General features: G+C 36.2%; 1 protein-coding gene and 1 pseudogene across 2 annotated transcripts in view; one reads left to right on the top strand and one right to left on the bottom strand.

Annotated features, from left to right (window-relative positions):
- FAM83B (family with sequence similarity 83 member B) overlaps positions 1-7009 on the top strand; it is an 85143-nt gene extending 78134 nt beyond the window's left edge. For both annotated transcript variants that reach the window (XM_077903592.1, XM_077903591.1), the window contains exon 5: positions 1019-7009. In XM_077903592.1, coding sequence (XP_077759718.1) covers positions 1019-3320 — 2302 coding nt within the window. In that variant the 3' untranslated portion in view covers positions 3321-7009. The remainder of the gene's footprint in view (positions 1-1018) is intronic.
- A 12390-nt stretch (positions 7010-19399) lies between these two features.
- LOC144316849 (H/ACA ribonucleoprotein complex subunit 3 pseudogene) lies at positions 19400-19593 on the bottom strand (annotated as a pseudogene).
- Between the last annotated feature and the right edge of the window lie 253 nt (positions 19594-19846).

Raw genomic sequence — 19846 nt, 5'->3', positions numbered from 1 at the left:
TTTGTTATTGTGTCTCCTCTATAACGAGTAAGTTCCTTCATGGTAAAGAATGTCTCTGTCTCCTTTTCTCCTTTATTAACTCCTATTATATCATGTATAGTATTTGGTACAGAGCATATTAGCAATTCCTTTTTTGGTTCAGTGACTCTGTAGGTTAGATTATCTAAATTTTTACAAATCAGGTTTGAAATTGTATATGAAATTTCATCTGACCCCTCTAAACTATAGAAGTTTCATAACTTAAACTGTATAGTTTCACAACTATAAAGTAGTTACAAACTTTAATTTCCTAGAGATTATATTTTATATTAAAAGATTTTATTTGGCATTCTGACTGGCACGACTTTTGAGGCTAAATTTACTAGTTCCCTGTCCACTGCGTGCAGCAAAGTAAGCATAAAGTGCCCTTTATGGACCGGGGCTACTGCCCACAGATCCTCTCTCTGTCCACAAGCCCTGGCATCCCAAAGTGCACTTCCTGAGTAAGCCACAGAGATAAGATGAATGTATTAGCAATGACCTATCTTGCATTTTAACATGCTAGAACTATAAGGAATGATAGGATTGTGCTAGTATTTTGGAGACTGAGGCCCAAGCTTGTGTAGGTAGAGAACTCAATAAAAGCCAAGTCTCTCAACTTTTCCACTGATACCTTCTGCCAGGATATTAGATATGGAATGCAATGTTTTCTATACATAAAATCTTAGTAGGCAGAGATGCAGAATGCACAGCAGGCTTTTCTTTGGACTTCTAGAAAGTAATGTCAGAAATTATGGGTGGGTTCAAAGCCAGGACTTGAGTTGCTTTGTTATTTAGGATATGAAAATGGGAGTAGGAAAATAAAGGTACTACAATAATTTAATGATTGAAGATGTTCTAAATAATGGTAGCCAGGGAAAATGAACAAAAATACTCTTCCTGTTGATGTTAAATGACACATTTTTCTTAGTGGAGGTATATATTGTCATTAATCTTCTGATAGAAAAATTGAAATTTTCCTATTTTGATTCTTTTTCAGCTACATGTGGTCATTTGAAAAAGCTCACCTCAGCATGGTTCAGATAATTACAGGACAACTTGTTGAGTCCTTTGATGAAGAATTTAGAACTCTCTATGCCAGATCCTGTGTCCCCAATTCATTTGCTCAGGAAGAATCAGCAAGGGTGAAACATGGCAAAACACTCTGGGAGAATGGCACCTACCAGCGTTCACTTTCTTCATTAGCTTCCGTTTCGAGCCAAAGAAACCTTTTTGGCAGACAAGACAAAATTCATAAGCTAGAATCTAGTTATTTCAAAAACAGAGGAATATATACTCTAAATGAACATGACAAATATAGCATAAGAAATCATGGATACAAGCCTCATTTTATTCCAAACTTTAATGGTCCAAATACAGTCCGTCAGTATCAATCCAGTCAGATAAATGAAAATTGGAAGAGGCATAGTTATGCTGGGGAACAGCCAGAAACAGCACCATACCTGCTGCTTAACAGGGTTCTGAATCGAAACATTAATCCTCCAGGTAATTGGAAAAAGCCTTCAGATAGTCTTAGTGTGGCCTCCTCATCACGAGGAGGCTATGCAAGCCACCGTAACACACCTGCCCAGAGTTTTGCTGATCGGCTTGCCCAGAGAAAAACAACAAATCTTGCAGAAAGGAACTCAAATGTGCGGAGATCTTTCAATGGGACGGATAATCATATTCGCTTTTTGCAGCAAAGAATGCCAACCCTTGAACATACCACAAAGTCATTCTTGCGTAACTGGAGAATTGAATCCTACTTAAATGATCATTCAGAAGCTGCACCTGATTCAAATGGATCGGCTCTAGGTGACCGGTTTGAGGGCTATGATAGTTCTGAAAATTTGAAAGCCAATGCCCATTACACTCATTCTCGGCTTCGTTCCTCTTTTGTGTTTAAACCAACATTACCTGAACAGGAAGAAGTTAACAGTTGTACAACTGGCTCCTCAAATTCAACAGTCATTGGTTCCCAGGGAAGTGACACACCTAAAGAGGTTCCGGACACCCCTACGAGTGTACAGCATACGACAGACAAACCTGTGCCAGAATCAGCCCCTAAGCTCCCATTGCAGTCAGAGGCACCAAAAATGCACACCTTGCAGGTTCCCGAAAACCACTCAGCAGTCTTAAATCAAACTACAAATGGCCATACAGACTCAAACAACTATTTATATACATCCTTGTGTGTAAATAAGCAGACAGAAAATCTGAAGAATCAACAAAATGAGAATCTGCTCAAAAGGCGAAGTTTCCCATTCTTCGATCACTCAAAAGCCAATTTAGATCACGGACATAGTAAGCATTATGTCTATAGTACACTTACCAGGAATCGAGTTAGACAACCAGAAAAACCCAAAGAGGATTTGTTGAAAAGTTCTAAAAGCATGCACAATGTGACCCAGAGCATAGAAGAGGACAGGGAGGTCATCAAGAGAGAACCTCCAAGTGGCCCTACTGCCAAGTCAATTTCCATTGCCGCTTTGCTTGATATGAATAAAGATGAACCTAGCAAAGAACTCACTTCAAAGAAGGAAGTTAAAGGTTCTCCAAGTTTCTTGAAAAAGGGATCTCAGAAGTTAAGGTCATTACTTAGCCTTACCCCAGAGAAGAAAGAAAATCTATCCAAAAATAAAGCACCTGCCTTTTATAGAATGTGTAGTAGTTCTGACACTTTAGTTTCTGAGTCTGAAGATAATCAAAAACCAAAAAAATCAGAACCAAAAATGGATTCATCTCCTAGAAGAAAGCGTTCTTCCTCATCAAATTCTCAAGGCAGTATTCACAAGAGTAAGGAAGATGTAACGGTTAGCTCACCTCAGGGGATGAATTCTCCACCCGATGAAAGTAGTAAAAGAATGCCTTCTCCAGGTCCGGTTGAAAACAAGTTCTTGGAAAGAGCAGGAGATGCCTCTGCCCCTAGATTTAACACTGAACAGATCCAATACCGAGATTCAAAGGAGATTAATACAGTTCTTGCTCCTGAAAGAAAACCAGCTTCTTCTCCAAGGCCTAAACCCAATGAGCTTCTAAGATCTCATTCAACTGACAGGCGCATTTACAGTCGCTTCGAGCCATTCTATAAGATCGAAAGTTCTATTCAGCCAGCAAGCAACGTACCAAATACTGGTGTGCACCGCCCAGAAATAAAATCCACAACTGTGGGCAATAGTTATGGCAGGTCCAGCCCAATGCTTAATTACAACACTGGTGTTTATCACTCATACCAGCCAAATGAAAACAAGTTCCGAGGATTTATGCAGAAGTTTGGAAACTTTATACACAAAAATAAATGAAATAGGATAATTTCAAATAGTTGTTAAAACACAAATGACTATAGCTATAAATATTTCTCCAAAGAATATTGTGGACAGTTTTTGTAACATGCCAATAGATTTTTGTAGGGAAGAGAGTTTGTGGTACGACATGTTTACCACTGTACTGATATACAGTGAAGTTGAAGTTGCTCTGTGTGATAAAGTTAGTTGTGCTTAATTACAATGTAAATGGAATGTCTCTATATACATGATTTTTAAATGGTAATGGCAAAAAATGTAATATTTTCTTCAGACTCAAGATATTCTTAAGTCTCAAATAGAAACTTTAGTGGAGAGACAATGTATGGATTTTAAGCATTTATTCTGAAGTCTTTCCTTTTAAAAAAGGATCATAGTACTATCAGTGGCCCTCTATAACATATCTTTGTGGGTTTTCATATCTCCAAATTATGAGAAAATAGGACAAAGCCTCTTTGGGTTTTAATTCCCTTTAAACTCTATAGAATAAGTTATGTTTTATTAATATTTCATTAATTTTCCTATGAAGCATATACAACTAGTCGGGCAGCAACAGTGCAGTTTAAACCATGTAGCTCAGCATATCTTTAATTTTGACTGAAGTGTTTGCAAAGGATCAGCCTCATGTAGTACATGGTAGAAATTTATTTTCCTAATTTTGTGAAAACCATACACGTTGTCCTTCTTTCTATTCTGGACCAAGGGAGCCCATACCTCACTCATCAGTGAGCTGCTGAACTTTCATAGTCATTCCTTCCCTGAAATTAGAGCAAGCAGCAGATAATTTAGGAAACCTGAGTTATACCTCTCTTTCTAAGATAAAAAAAAAAAAAAAGCTTTTAGAAATGTAAACTTCTATGTAATTTTTTATCTTAGATCAGTATGACAATGCTTAGGTGTTTTGCTTGCAAAAGTCCTTGCTCTTTTTCACGCTGGGCCAAATATACTGTGAGTGCATAGTGTTTGCATGAAAAGTACTGTGATGAACATGAGAAGTGCTATCTAGCCTAATTCTTTCATGACCATAGACAGTTGAAAGTTTTAAATCTCTCCGTATCTTAACTTGATGATATTTAGATCATAAGATGCCCTTTTGACCTTCTTAGAGTAATTAAAGCCCCACATGCATTAAAGAGACTTTACCTTGGTTTTGCTTCATCCACAAAGGACAGAATTCAAGAAATAATGTGTCATTTGAGAGGTGTGAAGGGTTTCTATAACGCTTTAAATATATTATTTAACACCTTCTAAGTTATAATATGGGGCAGTATGTTGTTTCAAAAATTCAAGATTCAGTCAAATAATATCCATGTCATTAAATAAAACAAGAGCATTAAAATATCAATCATTAAGATACTTTTTCTGTAGTGGTTAAACACCATGATAACATGACAAGAGAAAACATAATAGTAGGGAAAAGAAAACCTAACATTTAGCTGAGCACATGTATAGACCAGGTCTTGAGCTAGAACCTATAGTTCCCACAGTTAATATCTGCTGTGCTGGTTGACCTGTGACAATGAAAAAGGGAAAGGAACTACAGATTTAACTTGTATCTATGCTAGGGAAAGCAGCCCATTAGGTTAGAAAGCTAGGCAGGGAATGAAGCTCAGTGTTAAATAATATAACCTTGTTAAATATTCACAATAGCCCTGTGAAGTCAGTAGCTCCTTTTTGCAAATGAGAAAACTAATCCTTTGAGAAGTTACATAACTTTCCAGGAGTCACACGGTTCTTCATTGGTAGAACTAGGTTTGAACACAAAATTGGTTTTAAATGCAAAGGCCTCTTTTTATTACTAAACAACACCATACTTTGCTGGCTCCTACTCCACTATGATTGAGGGAACTTCTGAATGTTCTCTCTCTTTTGCTCTATCTTTACAAATTGCAGAAATCTTGCAGTAACATAGCCACTTTATCACACTTTATAAACAAATCCAGAATATAAACTCAGTTTAACATCATTCATAAAAGAAGGTTTTAAAACTCCCATTATAACATAGGAATTCCCAACTACTACAACATGGGATTTTACTGTTTTGGAAAGCTACAGGTAACAGATTGAAAATTTTGCAGACTTTCTAATAAGTGAATAGCATACAAATAAAACTTTGAGAGAGAAAACTTATCTTTCATAGGAAAAGTAGTCACATCTACCAAAGTTTTGCATTAAAAAAAATAATAACCATGGGAATGTGCATTTGCCTATCATCCAGTAAGGAATTAAGTTGCATTGAAACAATCTGATTGTTAGTGGATTATTTTTTAGAATTCTAGAAATTGTATCATCTTCATATATTAGTATCAACTTTTAAAAAGCATTAGAATTGGAGTCCAGTGAATGAAAGAGAATTTTCCTTTTGCTCTTAGAACAATTCACTTTTTAAATTCTGGATCATGGTCCTTTACCCACTTGCCAAAGACAGAACCCACAGTTACCCAAACCAGATTGACTTTAATATTAACCATTCTTTGTCTGTTAGATGGGACATTTTTCAGGTGTAAGGGGATAATGGGCCGCTCTGAAAGTGGAAGTCCTAAGATGTAGAACAAGATAACTTTGAAGCTGAAATTACATAGACTAGTTTTAATCATTTTTAAATTACAAGCAAAAAGCCTGTTGCCTTTTTACAGCAACTGCTACCATTTCTGGAAGCAGACAGCTTTTAAATAGTTGCTGAATTGCTCCTCTCCCTAGTGGCATTGAGAAGTGCAGGATGCTTTGTTTCAGGATGCTGTGACAGGTAGCTTCAGCTTTTGTACAGATTTATTCTCTTCTGACTTTTGTCTTTATTTTCCTTTTATTTATTTATTTTTCACTTCAGAAACATCTGTATATCAGAATCTTTGTGTAGTAACTTTCCCAAGTTTCTGGGGCTGAGAAATTCCTCAGGGTGAAGGCTGAGCAAGCACATAACACTTCAAATAATTTACTCAAGAGTTTAAGTTTTAAACAGACTTCACAAATGTAATCATTTCAAGCAAAATACTTTTGTTTTCTCCCCATATTAATATTGGTGGAAAGATAATGACACTTAGGTGTACTTTCATATTAAAGGTTGGTAAGGCAGTTTTTACTCTCTACGTAATATATTAGTTTGTAAGCAGAAACTCAAGAAAGTAAGTATGAATTCAAATAGGTCTTGGCAGATACCTTTACAGTAGTTTTAAGTGCCTATATTCTGAACATGCTGGTATCTCTCTATTAGAATGATTGGGATTAGCCATAATTCTAATGTGGCATATTGAGTAATGGGTATATGTTGGCAGTCTACTTTTATGGAAGCAAGTATCTCGTTTAATCAAGATGACATCTAGTGTGATCCAGATAAGCAAGGAAGAAGTTGAACTCTGGCTACATTCAACATTAACTTTACTCAAGATTATCTAGTTATTCAACTATTATTCCAAAGATTTGTCATGAAAGACAAATATGACTCAATGTGACTATGGCTAAGGGAAATAAGTAAATCATTTATTTCACATTAACCATGTCTGATACTGTTTCTTAAAAAGTTTATTTTAATATTTAGTTTGGTTCTAGCATATTTAAAATGAAAAGGATGAAATTATAAACCAAAGAGTCATTTTTTTATATATCTAAATGTTATCAAAGAAATATTCTTCCAAAGTAGCTTGTTTTTAGATCTAATAAATGAATATTAAATAATTTTGTACAAACATCAATATATTGTAAGTCATTTTTTATCTTCATACTCTGCATTTCTCCATTTAAATACATGCTTTTACTTACTTTTATATGATTTACATCATGCATATTTTTAATATTTATGAATTTTGAAATAAAGTCAAACACTTCGTTTTACTTTTGATTAGCAATTATATTTCATACAATATTTATCCATATTTGATAGCCAGTGACAGTATTCTTCCCTTAAACAACAATATCCTATACACATTGTCTTCATTATTACTTTAAATTAATTTAAATTAATTTACTTTAAATTCATTACTTTAAATTCATCAATTTAATTTTTAATAACTTGGGATGTTGAAAATTAGGACAATTTTGCTAAAAAAAAGAAAAACCTGATAGCTGTCTTTTGTATAACTTTGTAGCATTTAGTTTGAATAAAATATTCTAAAAATGCATCTGTAGTAGATCAGTTAGTGACATTAAACAACCTAAAGTTATTTAAAATTCAAAATATGTTTTTCCTAGAAAAAAAATCCCTTATCTCACACAGGATATATATATCCCTTATATAATCCCTTATATATCACAGAGTAAGATGCAGTTGAAATGCTGTGTATTGGGAATTAAATAGTGTCATTTTAAAGACAAATGTAATTTTTGAGTAGGTAAGTATAATTTTAAGAAAAAAACTTGATTTCTTTTTTCCATTTACTATAAATACAGATGTTTAAAAAGCCCTGTTTCACAATGGGATGGTGAGGAAAATAAGTAAAGTTTTACTTTTGTGACCATCCTAGAGGAAACCCACAACTAGGCTCTGTTGATTTAAGGAGTCAAAGACCAATCAAAGGTAGCTGGACATAAGATAAAAGAGAATTGAAGGGAGTAGGTGTGTGTCCTGCCTATGGGAAATAATTACATGCTGTTTTAACAATCTGGCTCTTTTTTTGGGGGGGGTGGTCACACATCTGCCTTTATTGTGAGCAGCAGGTAGGACATTTGCAACAATAGTAAAAAAAAAATGGTTTACAAAGCAGGTATTCAGTGAAGCCACCTAGTTGAAAGCCTTGGGAGTTCATACATACATGCCAATCTAGAGCAACAGGAATAAGATTCCAAAGTCAATGAAGATCAAGGCCACCAAGGAGATGAGGCACTCTAGCTATCCCAAGTGCGGTTGGTGGAAGTAACCTCATAAACAGAAATAGATAGTGAAGAACATGCTAATGATCACCACAGTCAGATGGGGGAAGACAGCAAGGCTGGTGTATCTGGCCTCCAGCTCTATTTTGCCATGTGTGGAGTCATCCACGGTGCTGCCTCCAGCTCTATTTTGCCATGCGTGGCAAAATCTCTATTTTGCCATGCATGGAGTCATCCACAGTGCTGCCACTGGAATCCAATCTAGCTCATTTTTTATCTAACATACTGGGAACCTACTTTGTTCCAAATATGTAGGTTATAGTAGATTCTTTTTTATTTTAAGATCTTATTTATTTCAGAAAGAGCACCAGCATGAGCACAGGGAGAGGCAGAAGGAGAAGCAAACTCCCCACTGAGCAAGGAGCCTACACAGGGCTTGATGCCAGGACACTGAGATCATGACTGAGCCACCCAGGTGCCCTTATAGTAGACTTGATGTAAGGAAGAAAAGAGAATGTCTGCATAATCAGAAGCTGTAGCAAATCTTCATGAGTGTTTTAAGAATAGCCCAAACAAATAGCAAAAATGTGTATGCTACCCGAAGCCTATTTGTCCAAATTTGTGCTTTGATATACTCCTAATGCTTACCAAAGTACACAGAAGAGATGCCTAATAAATATTCTATGTGGATATCCAGTCATTTCCTTAACTACAGTTACATAAATATATATACTACTAATATCCATACATTAAAATATGCATTTTGTATTAAAAAAACATGAATGAATTAATGCAACATGGGTCCTAGTTTAAATTTCAGCCACATTACCCTAGGATCTTGTCATCTTTATAGATCCAACAGGGCTAGTCTTCTGAGGACAATTTTTTTTTTTTTTTTTAAGGAAAGAAAGCCCCTGGTGAAGAATATATCCTAAAGGAAAATGGAGTAGAGCTATTCAAATTCAGTTGAAAGACAGTTGGCACACAAGGGAAGGAAATGGTTACTGTGTGTAAAGTCATTCAAATCGGCAATCAATGTAGGTCAGCTACACTGCCAGTGGAAGAGTGGCTTCTCTAAATTCTACATGGCTGGTGCATAGGGAGTCAGGTGTTGGGCCACCACCATGGACATCCACACCATGATCCTCAGCACAGCTTCCTGTATGCAACAGCAGCCTCTGTGCTAATGTTAAAATGTTACAGCAATGACTGCAGACTGCTGAGCAGCAAGTAGGTACATCTACCACTTTTGGTGTGAGCAGTAATTGGCAGTATTATCACAGAGGGCCAGAGCAGTGAAGAATAGGTACCATGAGGAAGCCAAGCTAGTAAGTCTCTCTAGGGACTCCTAGAACATATGTGGTAAAAAATAAGGGAAGGTGGACACCCCACCAGGACATATTTAGATGGGAACTTACTGTTCCCTTATTCTTACTGAATGCGAATGGCTTGGGAAGTACAAGTTGCAGCTGTAACAGAGCCACAAGAAAACACAAAACATTGTGACAAAATTCCCAAAATCAACTTGACAGAATAGTTCCCACGATTTTGCTTTAATTAGAAAGAGGTAAATGGGGGGGGGGGGGGGTACAAATAACCCCAAACAAAACGAAACCAAGAACATTTAATCAGGGACTTATTTTAAAGAAAAACTTTCAGGGTCTATCCTGACATTAACACATTTTGTCTCTAAACTTTTCTCTAGCTATAGGAATAAAGATTTTTCACAATCTCTCTGTGTCTCAGGTATCAGGCTCATTTGATTAGATTTAATAGACCACATTTGGGATCCCTGGGTGGCACAGCGGTTTAGCGCCTGCCTTTGGCCCGGGGTACGATCCTGGGGACCCGGGATCGAGTCCCACATCGGGCTCCCGGTGCATGGAGCCTGCTTCTCCCTCTGCCTGTGTCTCTGCCTCTCTCTCTCTCTCTGTGACTATCATAAAAAAATAAAAATTAAAAAAAAAAATAATAGACCACATTTTTAAAAGAAGGCTCTTTTAGGTTGTGAGAGGGAGTGTTTTTTGGTTTATTCATTTGATTGGTTTACAAACTATCAAAATTTTGAGTTCACTACTAAGGCTAAGTAAGTTAGATACTCTTAAATCAAAATAAGCATTTTTGTTAGTAAGAGTCTACCGGAAAGCTTAGACTTAGTGTTTTTATAACTGGGGTGCCAACTGGAAGAAAGCCAACCACAAAATGGTAAATTAGTAAATGTCTTTTTGTTGTTGTTGTCTTACTGAGGACCAATGCCCAGTAAATAGTCTTTCAAATTGCTTTGAAGAACTGCTCTGAAAATTTCTAGCTACAGGGGGTTATATATACAAAAAGGGGAAAAGGAGACATACATGCTTGTAAGCAGTTCTCCCAATATGTGCGTGTCCCAAGGTATAATTTGTAGTAGTTGTAAAACTAGGGTTTTCTGATTTCTTCATCAAATACCTATGTTTTAATCATAGCTAATTATTCAAAAGTACTGTCTGCATGCCTCTATTTAACTGGTTTTCTGGTTCTTTCTGTTTTTGTATCTCCTTGAGGTCACCTGAGACAGTCACAGAAAGCTGGTATCCGTCGCCTACTGCAGTTTTCATGCATGATCCCTCTTTTTGGCAACTGCAACCTATGGCAGGCAATGGTGACCAAATATCTCTTTGTCCCAGGGCATTAGGAAGGTTCATTCAGTTATCCTGATATACGAGGCAAATATCTCCTAGAAAGGAAAACTATCTATAAACTTTTACATTTGCTAAAGTTTATGAATTTTATAGCCTGAGGTATTTTGTTGTGTCTAGGCATAAACTGTCAAACTTTATACAGAAATGTATATATTATTTATAGCATCTAGATATTTGACCATTAGCTTAGGCAAGTCTGAGTACACCAGTGCACACAAGTTAATTTGTACTGTGTGTTAGCAGTAAAAAGGCTGACATCTTAGCCAGAACCATTAGAATAGATTTAAAACCAAGAATTTCAGAACCAAGCCATTGAGCTAAAATTTTCCTGAGACTGGGTGTTGGGTCACTTAAGGCTGATATTTGGTATGATTGGCATGTTCCAGCAGAGTAGAGCCCTTTGACTTAAGCTACTCTGAGAGTCATCCAGATAAATCTGTCTCATATCTGGAATAAATTTTCACCAAAAGTCTTTGTAGTGTGGGTACAATTTAACATTCCCCCTTTTGATAAGATTTTTTTTTTCTTAGAATAACATCACATATCAACCTTACTCCCTCCTAGCTGGAGTTTAACTGGATCTTAGGTAAGAAATGTGTTTCACATCTCATGAACCAGTCTTCATCTTGAGACTAGTTCAGTTAAACAGTTGTCTTAATTTAAGAGGTGGTCCTACAGTTGGACTCTCATTGAGCAAGCAAGTAATTAATAGAGGCATTTCCAGTGGAAAGAAAAGAAAAACACAGGTTAATAGAGCAAATTATAAACCCAGTGTCTGAGTCCTACTTTCTATCCGTAAGACCAAGTCTAGATGTCAGGCTCAAAGCATCTTCAGATGGAGTAAGGCAGGCAGTGCAGTCTGACAGATTTTCCTGGTTCACTTGGAATATCTCTGGTGATTTTTCTGAGTGGCCCATTTAGCAACAAGTATGATGATTGTCTAAATATGACTGTTGTGGCAATTTTTCTGAAGTTGACCTCAAATTTTCTAGCTTCAGTCTAAAGTTCTCACTGATTCTAAGTCAGAAGAACAGAAGAAAATGGGAAATCTTAGTTTGGAGAATCATAGCCAGATATTGGAGGAAACCAGAATAATTCAGAATCCAGCCCAATTTTATAGGCAAACAACAAACACTCAGAGACCATCAGAGCTAGAATCTAACATACACAAAATTATGTTACTAAAACAATTTTTCTCTTAGAAATCACTCTCATTTCCACTGAAGATTGCCAAATTAAAACCACTTTGTCTGTAAATAAGTCCAGTCTTAAAAATCTTGTCCTGGATCCCTGGGTGGCGCAGTGGTTTGGCGCCTGTCTTTGGCCCAGGGCACGATCCTGGAGACCCAGGATCGAATCCCACGTCGGGCTCCCAGTGCATGGAGCCTGCTTCTCCCTCTGCCTATGTCTCTGCCTCTCTCTCTCTCTGTGACTATCATAAATAATAAATAAAAAAATTAAAAAAAAAATCTTGTCCTAATTATTTACACAATGCCAGCAATAATAGGAATTGTCCACATAGATCCTTTCAAATCTGTGTTGCTGCAAGAATTTTGAATTGAGTTTTTAATAGCCCCTTGAGACTAAGAAGCCAAGCCAAATACTTGCCATCAGATTTGCCTGTAATACCTATAGATTTGGGTTACTTCTTTTCTTCTTGAGGTCCCCGAAATATTCTGATGTTCACACCTGCCAGGAAGTGACCTTCCTTATTCACTTGGTAAGGCTCCCTGGAACCCTGTCAGCAGTATCAGGCTGATTTTTCCAAGGGGCTTCATTGGCCACATAAAATCAACTTTAGTTCCTCAAAGCAGTCTAGTCATCTCTGAGTCTATGTATGTCTCTCTCAAAAATGACATTCCAGTCAAAGCCTTGGTAATATAAGTGATGTTTCCAATGATGTCCTGTTAGGAGAACAAATTCTTATTGAACTCGTGCAAATAACTATAACTGCCTTGGAAGTAAGAGTACTTACTGAGAGTTTCCAAATCCTCTAAATCATGGGTAGCTTAAGAGAAAGTTTCCTTAAATCTGGAAGAGCAAACATTATAGAACTAGTAAATGTTTCAAACAAAAGTCCGTTCACTACTGTGTTACTAATTCTTGTTCTGTTTGAATCCAGTTTCCCACTAGTTCTGGCAACTCCTTACCCAGATTAGTTTTATAACCGTAAGGGTATCAGATACCTGCATGTGTCATAAGTCTTTCCATGAATCTCCTTGAAGCTGAAACACATTTGTAAGAGTTTCAGGGTAAAAACAATAATGGTAAGTGAAAAAAGATTCAAAAATGGCTATGGTTAGAGATCTGATGAGAGTTCATTTTAAGGCAGTTGACAAGGAAATCTGGCTATTTCTGTGACACACACCATTTCAATAATTAGACTTACAAGTGATAATATTATACCAAAACATATCAAAACTTGAGAAATTTCATGTAATATCTAGAACAATTATATTAGTAGCATTCACTCATATAATCTAAGAAGTTTTATCATTTATCTGACAATGCTTCCCAAATAATTTAACATATCAATAAACAAGACTAATGAGTCAAAAAGACTTCACTTAAAATTTAAATTTTGTGAAGTTTGTCAAAATATCAAAGTTTTAAAGAACATGCCTAAATAAGATTATAGATCAAAACTTAATATTTAATAATGCTTATCTATTTAACCAAGGTAGCAATAAAAGATTCCTTTTATTTTTGCAATAAAAGATTCTAGAGGCAAATATAGAAATTACAAGTTGTTGGCAAAATTTAGCTCTTTTAATATAAGATTCAGTTTTCTTAAGTGGTCAAAGATTTCATAAAGACAAAACAGAAACTTTGTTTTTCTAGGTGATAACATTAAAGGTTAAGAAACTTTGTTTATAATTTCACATTAAGAGTAGACCAATAGTCTAAGAAAACTTTGTCATTTTATCAGAGAAAAACCAAATTCCAATCTTATACCAGTGTACTTTTGACATTAAAACTCATTTTATATAAATTAATTCTAATCTTAGCCACTACTGATCATATATAAAATTACTTTCCAAAGATTTCCTTCTTAAGAACTTTTTACAACTTGTTTTTTCTTTTCTTTCTTTTTTTGACTTCTCTCTCTCTCTTTCTCTCTCTCTTTTTTTTTTTTTTTTTTTTTTTTTTTACATTTAGATTTGTCCTGTGTTTTCCCTATTTAAATAGTCTCACTTTTGGACAAAATAATGTTTGTCTTCCTCAACAAAAATGCATTCCTATTCCTCATGCCTTTTGTTTTTTATATCAAAAGCATGTATCCCACTTTCCTTGTATAGAGTTTTTTTCCTTATTATGTTCATTAATCTTAATTACATTTACTAGAATTCTTAACTCTTGGGAACCTCAGTTTCTAGTGGAAACTAAAGTAGTAAGCAATTATGAGCCTGTGGTTCCAGTATTCTTTAGATGAACAATTTACAAATACATTTAGTAATTTTTAGAAATACATGCCTTCTCTATAGTATATGTTTCAACATGGCACAAAATGTTTATTAATAGACCCAAATACCTTTAGTTTCTGTATAACAGAAAGTCAAAGGTAGATAAACCTACGTTAGTAATTAATGTTTCAGTATTTTATCTTATTTGAAAATGATCTAGATATTTAATGACTATCCATCATGTAACTTTGCAAAACTCTAAGGTTTTAAGTTACACAAACAAACAAACAAAAAAAAAGTAGGGGAAAATACTTGAAGTAGACACAAATATTGGTGACAAATTTTAAAGCTTTTATATCTATTTTAATTCACTTGTTATTAATAGAAAATTTGAGATGCTTATCAGCTATCATCTTTAACTTATCTTTTTTGCAGGGATGCTGGGTGGCTCAGTGGTTGAGCATCTGCTTTTGGCTCAGGGCATGATTCTAGAGTCCCGGAATCAAGTCCCACATCGGGCTCCTTGCATGGAGCCTGCTTCACCCTCTGCCTCCATCTCTGCCTCTCTCTCTCTGTGTGTCTCTCATGAATAAATAAAATCTTTTAAAAAATTATCTTTCTTGCTGACAAATTCTGTAATAGAGGTAACACGAGCTTATTTGACTTTGAGTAAACATAGGATACAAGTATATTGAATGTTGACAGTTCTAAAAACAAAAACAAACTTGTTTTAAGTAAACCAACAAACTTCAATTAGTTTTAGGGTTTTGTTTTGTTTTGTTTTGTTTTTTTAAGATTAATCCTAGGTCATGTGAACTGAAAACTTACTTGGGCTAATTCTATTATATTTCTGAGAAGTTAATGCATACAAATGCTGAATTTTCTGTAAGCCAATTAGAACTCTTTTACAAATTACTTTTTTTGGCAATACTATCCAGAGGTGGAAAATACCACAAATCTACAATGCAGACACTCTCAAGCAGAAGTCTTATTGTTTTTCAATTTTTAAACCATAAGATGGGTATGATAATACAGAACACGTGAGTTTACAACACAACAACTGGATCCAAACTGGGGTTTTTCGGCAGATAGAATAAGTTAAGGACACTTCCTCAGATTGTTAAAGCTCTTCGTTTTAATATTTGTGAGAAAGACATTTCATATTTATATTATCTTTGGTAAGTAAACTTTCTCAGAAGCTGTGGGCTAGATTTTGAGCAGGCATGTTTCTATACTCATTTGAATTTTTAAAAGCCCTCTTTTTCCTTTTCCTTTTTTTTTTTTTTTCTTCCAATTCAGGAATAGGGATAATTTAGATAAGAGTTACCAGAGAGGTTACAAACCTTGACCTAAATAAAGGAGGTTTGGAGATTCTGAAAAGGACAGGTTGAAGTACTTTGAATTGTTTTTGGGGCCATAGGTCTAGTTTTGCAAAGATTTGTAAGATTAAGACAGTTGCTTTGAATCCCTCAAGGAATTGGGTGACAATTTAAATAATATCACAGGTTTATCTACCCATCCAACTACATTATCCTCAACTTCCTTTTTTTCCATTTGGGTGTATAGTTCTAACTTTAATTTAGGGGAGAAGACCTAAAAGAAACCATTAGGCTTTGAATTTCAGCTTCTAATCTGGCCAACTTTTGACTATAAAGCCACCATGGGTTTAGCATGGTGAGGAGAAGGAGGCTTTGATTTTAATACCTCACTCCTGGCAACTCATTTAAAGGATAAAAAGAAAGTGGAATAAAAGGAAATACTTCTTCAGGAGTTGATGATTTTAAGCTCAATTTTGTCACTATTTCAGAAAGGTTCTTATTAGTTTCTTGCATACATAGTATGTGGCCAGTGTTTTTTTTTTTTTTTTAGAAGCTTCTAAATACCAATCAAAATATGCCTCCCACTCCAGTTGTTGGATTTAATTGCTGGCTTTCTTGAGTTGGGTGGGTAAATCCAAGGTATTTCAAAAGATCCCCGGTTAGGCCATTTGAACATTAGAATCATCCTTAATAACATTTTCTCATTTATTTAGAAGCTTGCAAATATATGATCCATGTGTGTTAAACATGAATCCCCTGGAATGTTGAAAGTGTTACTCATCCTGTTTTTCTGGTTGTAATGGTTTATCTCATTCCTAGTGGGTTTAAATGCTTGGTACTATCTAAGGGGTTTTAGGTGTGGACCAGTGTGCTGATTAAAGTGACCTTGTACCTCCAGGTCTCATCCTGGGGTTGGTTGATGGTATTTGTGTCTCAGTGTTTCTCTCCATTAAGTCGGGCTAAAACGAAAGTGTTCAGAATGATGAGCAAAAGTTTCTTATATGTATCCCTCCATAGAGAAACCAAATTATCTGTATTGTAAATGGGGATCCCTACGAGACCACTACAGGGTGTAAGATTAACCTCTACACTCTCCAATGAGAGGAGCTCCTGTCCCTTGTCTTTGAATTTCTTCAGATTCTCATTTATGCCATTGTAGCATCGAGTATTCAAATTGGCAAAATTCTGAAGAATTTTTAATTTCTGAGATAAAAATTTTGTCCCTCAATAGACTTGCAACCTGTGTTCTACACAGCACGGCACCCCTTTCTGAAGTACGCAGGAAGAAGGGACAAAGGATGGAACAGGAACCTGAGTTAAGTACAAAATGGGGCTCTTTCCTGACTGCAGGAGAGAGAAATAAAGGTTAAGACCTGAAATATGGTTCATATGCAGAATGGCACCTTTTCCTAACTTTGCAGAAGAAAGAAAAATAGCAACAATGAATAAAGCTCTGGATCATCTATCAAGTGGGGAGCCCTGGATCTCAGGAAGAACTTACTCAGTCCATTGTACTCAATGTAAAGACACATTTGGGCACAAGAACCAGTACCAAAGCTCTGTTTCCTGGTGGAATCCAGATGAGAAAGTGGTGTCTGTTTTGGGGTCCCTTTGTGGTTGCCACATTGTCAACTGAAAGAAAGCCAACCTCAAAATAGGTTAGTAAATACTTTATCAGTTGTCTTACTGAGGACCATAGCCTAGGAAGCAGTCTTTCAGATTGCTCTGAAGAACTGCTCCAAAGCTTGTTAGCAACTGCGGGGGGGGGGGGGGGGGGGGGGGGGTTATACATACAAAAAGGAGAAGTGGGGATACATGGTTACAAGCAATTCTCCAAATAGTTCTGTGTCATAAGATATAATTTGTTACAGTTATAAAAATGAGGGTTTTCTGATTTCCACCTAGACACAAGAAAAACCCTTAGGTCATCTTAATACATTATGATTTTGTCATATCTGATTATTCAAAAGTACTGCCTGCATGCCTCTGCTTCACTGGTTTTCTGGTTCTTCCTGTTTTTATATCTCCTTGTGGTCACTTGAGACACTCACAGAAGGCTGGCATCAGTTACCTACTGCAGTTTTCATGCACATGGGAGTCTAAACTTGGTTTGATGTTTTATTGTTATCCCTCAAGCAGAATATAATACTGCTTTTTTAAAGAGAAGAGAAAATTCTGTTATATATTTTGCTAATTCAACAACAACAACAAAAAACAACGTGTATTGAGCTTTGCAAAGAATTTTTTTTAAACGTGTTTTATGAGATTCAGAGTTAAACATTTGTTGTATCAAGTGCTTTCACAGTGCTTGGCACAAGGGAGGGTCTATAAGCACTAATCTCATTTGATTTCCAGAGGGAAAACTTGAGAATATTTTGCATTCCAATCATGATAAGATGAAAGACTTTGTTTTAAAATAAAATTAGATAAAAATGGAAGGAAGAACAGAGGGAAAGTGAAAAGCTGAATATACTTCTGACAAACCACGTATTGGCACTGAACATCTTTGTGCTTGATTTCCTTTATTATAATGAAAATAATAATATTTGGTATTTCATAAAAGTCTTTGAATATGAAAGACATTTACCATGTGATTTGAGGGCCCTTGAAAAAAGGGCACAGGTAAATATTTGCATAGTAGGACCAGCATTTTTTAAATGTGTTTTCTTGGATGAAGGCGATAATAACTTTTAAACTCTTGGCAGTATTTTTCCAGTGAACTCCAAGTTCGACAAAGAGGTTGATTTTCAGATGTTGGGAATTAGAACTTTAAACATGTGAAGGTAAAGAAAATATTTAAATATCATCTAGCTTGGGATCCCTGGGTGGCGCAGCGGTTTAGCGCCTGCCTTTGGCCCAGGGCGCGATCCTGGAGACCCGGGATCGAATCCCACGTCGGGCTCCCGGTGCATGGAGCCTGCTTCTCCCTCTGCCTGTGTCTCTGCTTCTCTCTCTCTCTCTCTCTCTCTCTCTCTCTCTCTGTGTGTGTGACTATCGTAAATAAATAAAAATTTTAAAAATAAATAAATAAATAAATAAATAAATAAATAAATAAATAATAAATATCATCTAGCTTGAAATGTTTCTGAGCAAGTTACAAGAAATAGAAAACCAGAGGTCACAGATTCGCTAGAGCAGAATGACTGGGAGGTGGGGCAGGCCGGTGGGCGGCAGGTAGGCGGCAGGTGGGCGGCAGGTGGGCGGCAGCAGGTGGGTCACAGGTGCTGTGCCAGTGTCAGCTTGCGACACGTGTTCCCTCCCAGCCTTTCTGTGACTTTCATGAAGTAACAGCCTTTCCATTTGTCAAAGTGATAGAATCCCATTTACTTTTATTAGATTCCTAAATGCAATGGTTTAGAGATTGTGAGATGTCTTAATGTACAGCGAACCTGAGAAGTCAGTTTTAAGTGCTCTTTGTCTCATGTCAGGGAATCTTAAGAATGTTTGGGATTCTCACAGACCACGTGCTACGATAGCAATACACCTTAGTTTGGTTAAGTGGCAAAACCTGTTTTTAAACTGTGGCAACTGATCATGATCCTTATCCACACTAAATTATGGATTTTTAGATTAGTTACTTACTTTTCTACATCAGGCTCCATTATTGACTTATCCAAATTCAAATTTATTTTTTTCTTTAAAATCATTTTAATAACCTGACAGTGATTCAAAATAAGGAAAGAAGCTTCAAACTGGTTACCTTAAGGGGGATGCTACCATGATTGCCTCACACAAATGTGATCAAAGGCAACAATGACACAGGATTCCGAAGAGCAAGGGGGTAAGAAGGCTTCAGGGCTCACAGATTGAAGATCTTGGTTTCAAGAAGTCTCAGGGGATCAGGAGACAGAAGAGACATGAAATTTAAGGGACCCTCAGAGCACAGGGTTTAGTTGCTGGGTCATGAGCACCTTGGCGTATTTCTTGATGGTAATTCAGTGTCGAGAATATTTGTCATCTGGAGAGAGCCCAGCAGGAAGAGCCAAGGAGGTCTGTTGTCCCACCGGGTCAGGCTTCTTCAGTGTAAAGACATCATCTCCATGCTGTTGAGATGATACTGCAGAAACATGACTATACTGAAGCCAGATGTTGTGATTAAGTCCACAGTTCCTTCTGACTCAACTTTTATTTTTTTTTAAAGGTTTTGTTTGTTTGTTTGTTTTCATAATATTTCTCCATATGGAATCACCAAAATCTATTTGTAGGTAAATTTTTTCATGTACTCAACAAATTATTTTTTCTGTGCCTGGATATTTGTCTTTATTTCTTCCTATGTCAGAGTAATACTGAAATAGGACCAGTTGCATTTTAATTCAATATGC

Source organism: Canis aureus, chromosome 7 (assembly GCF_053574225.1).
Source record: "Canis aureus isolate CA01 chromosome 7, VMU_Caureus_v.1.0, whole genome shotgun sequence".
In the NCBI taxonomy this organism is placed as follows: Eukaryota; Metazoa; Chordata; class Mammalia; order Carnivora; family Canidae; genus Canis; species Canis aureus.
This window is presented reverse-complemented; position numbering and strand designations above follow the sequence as displayed.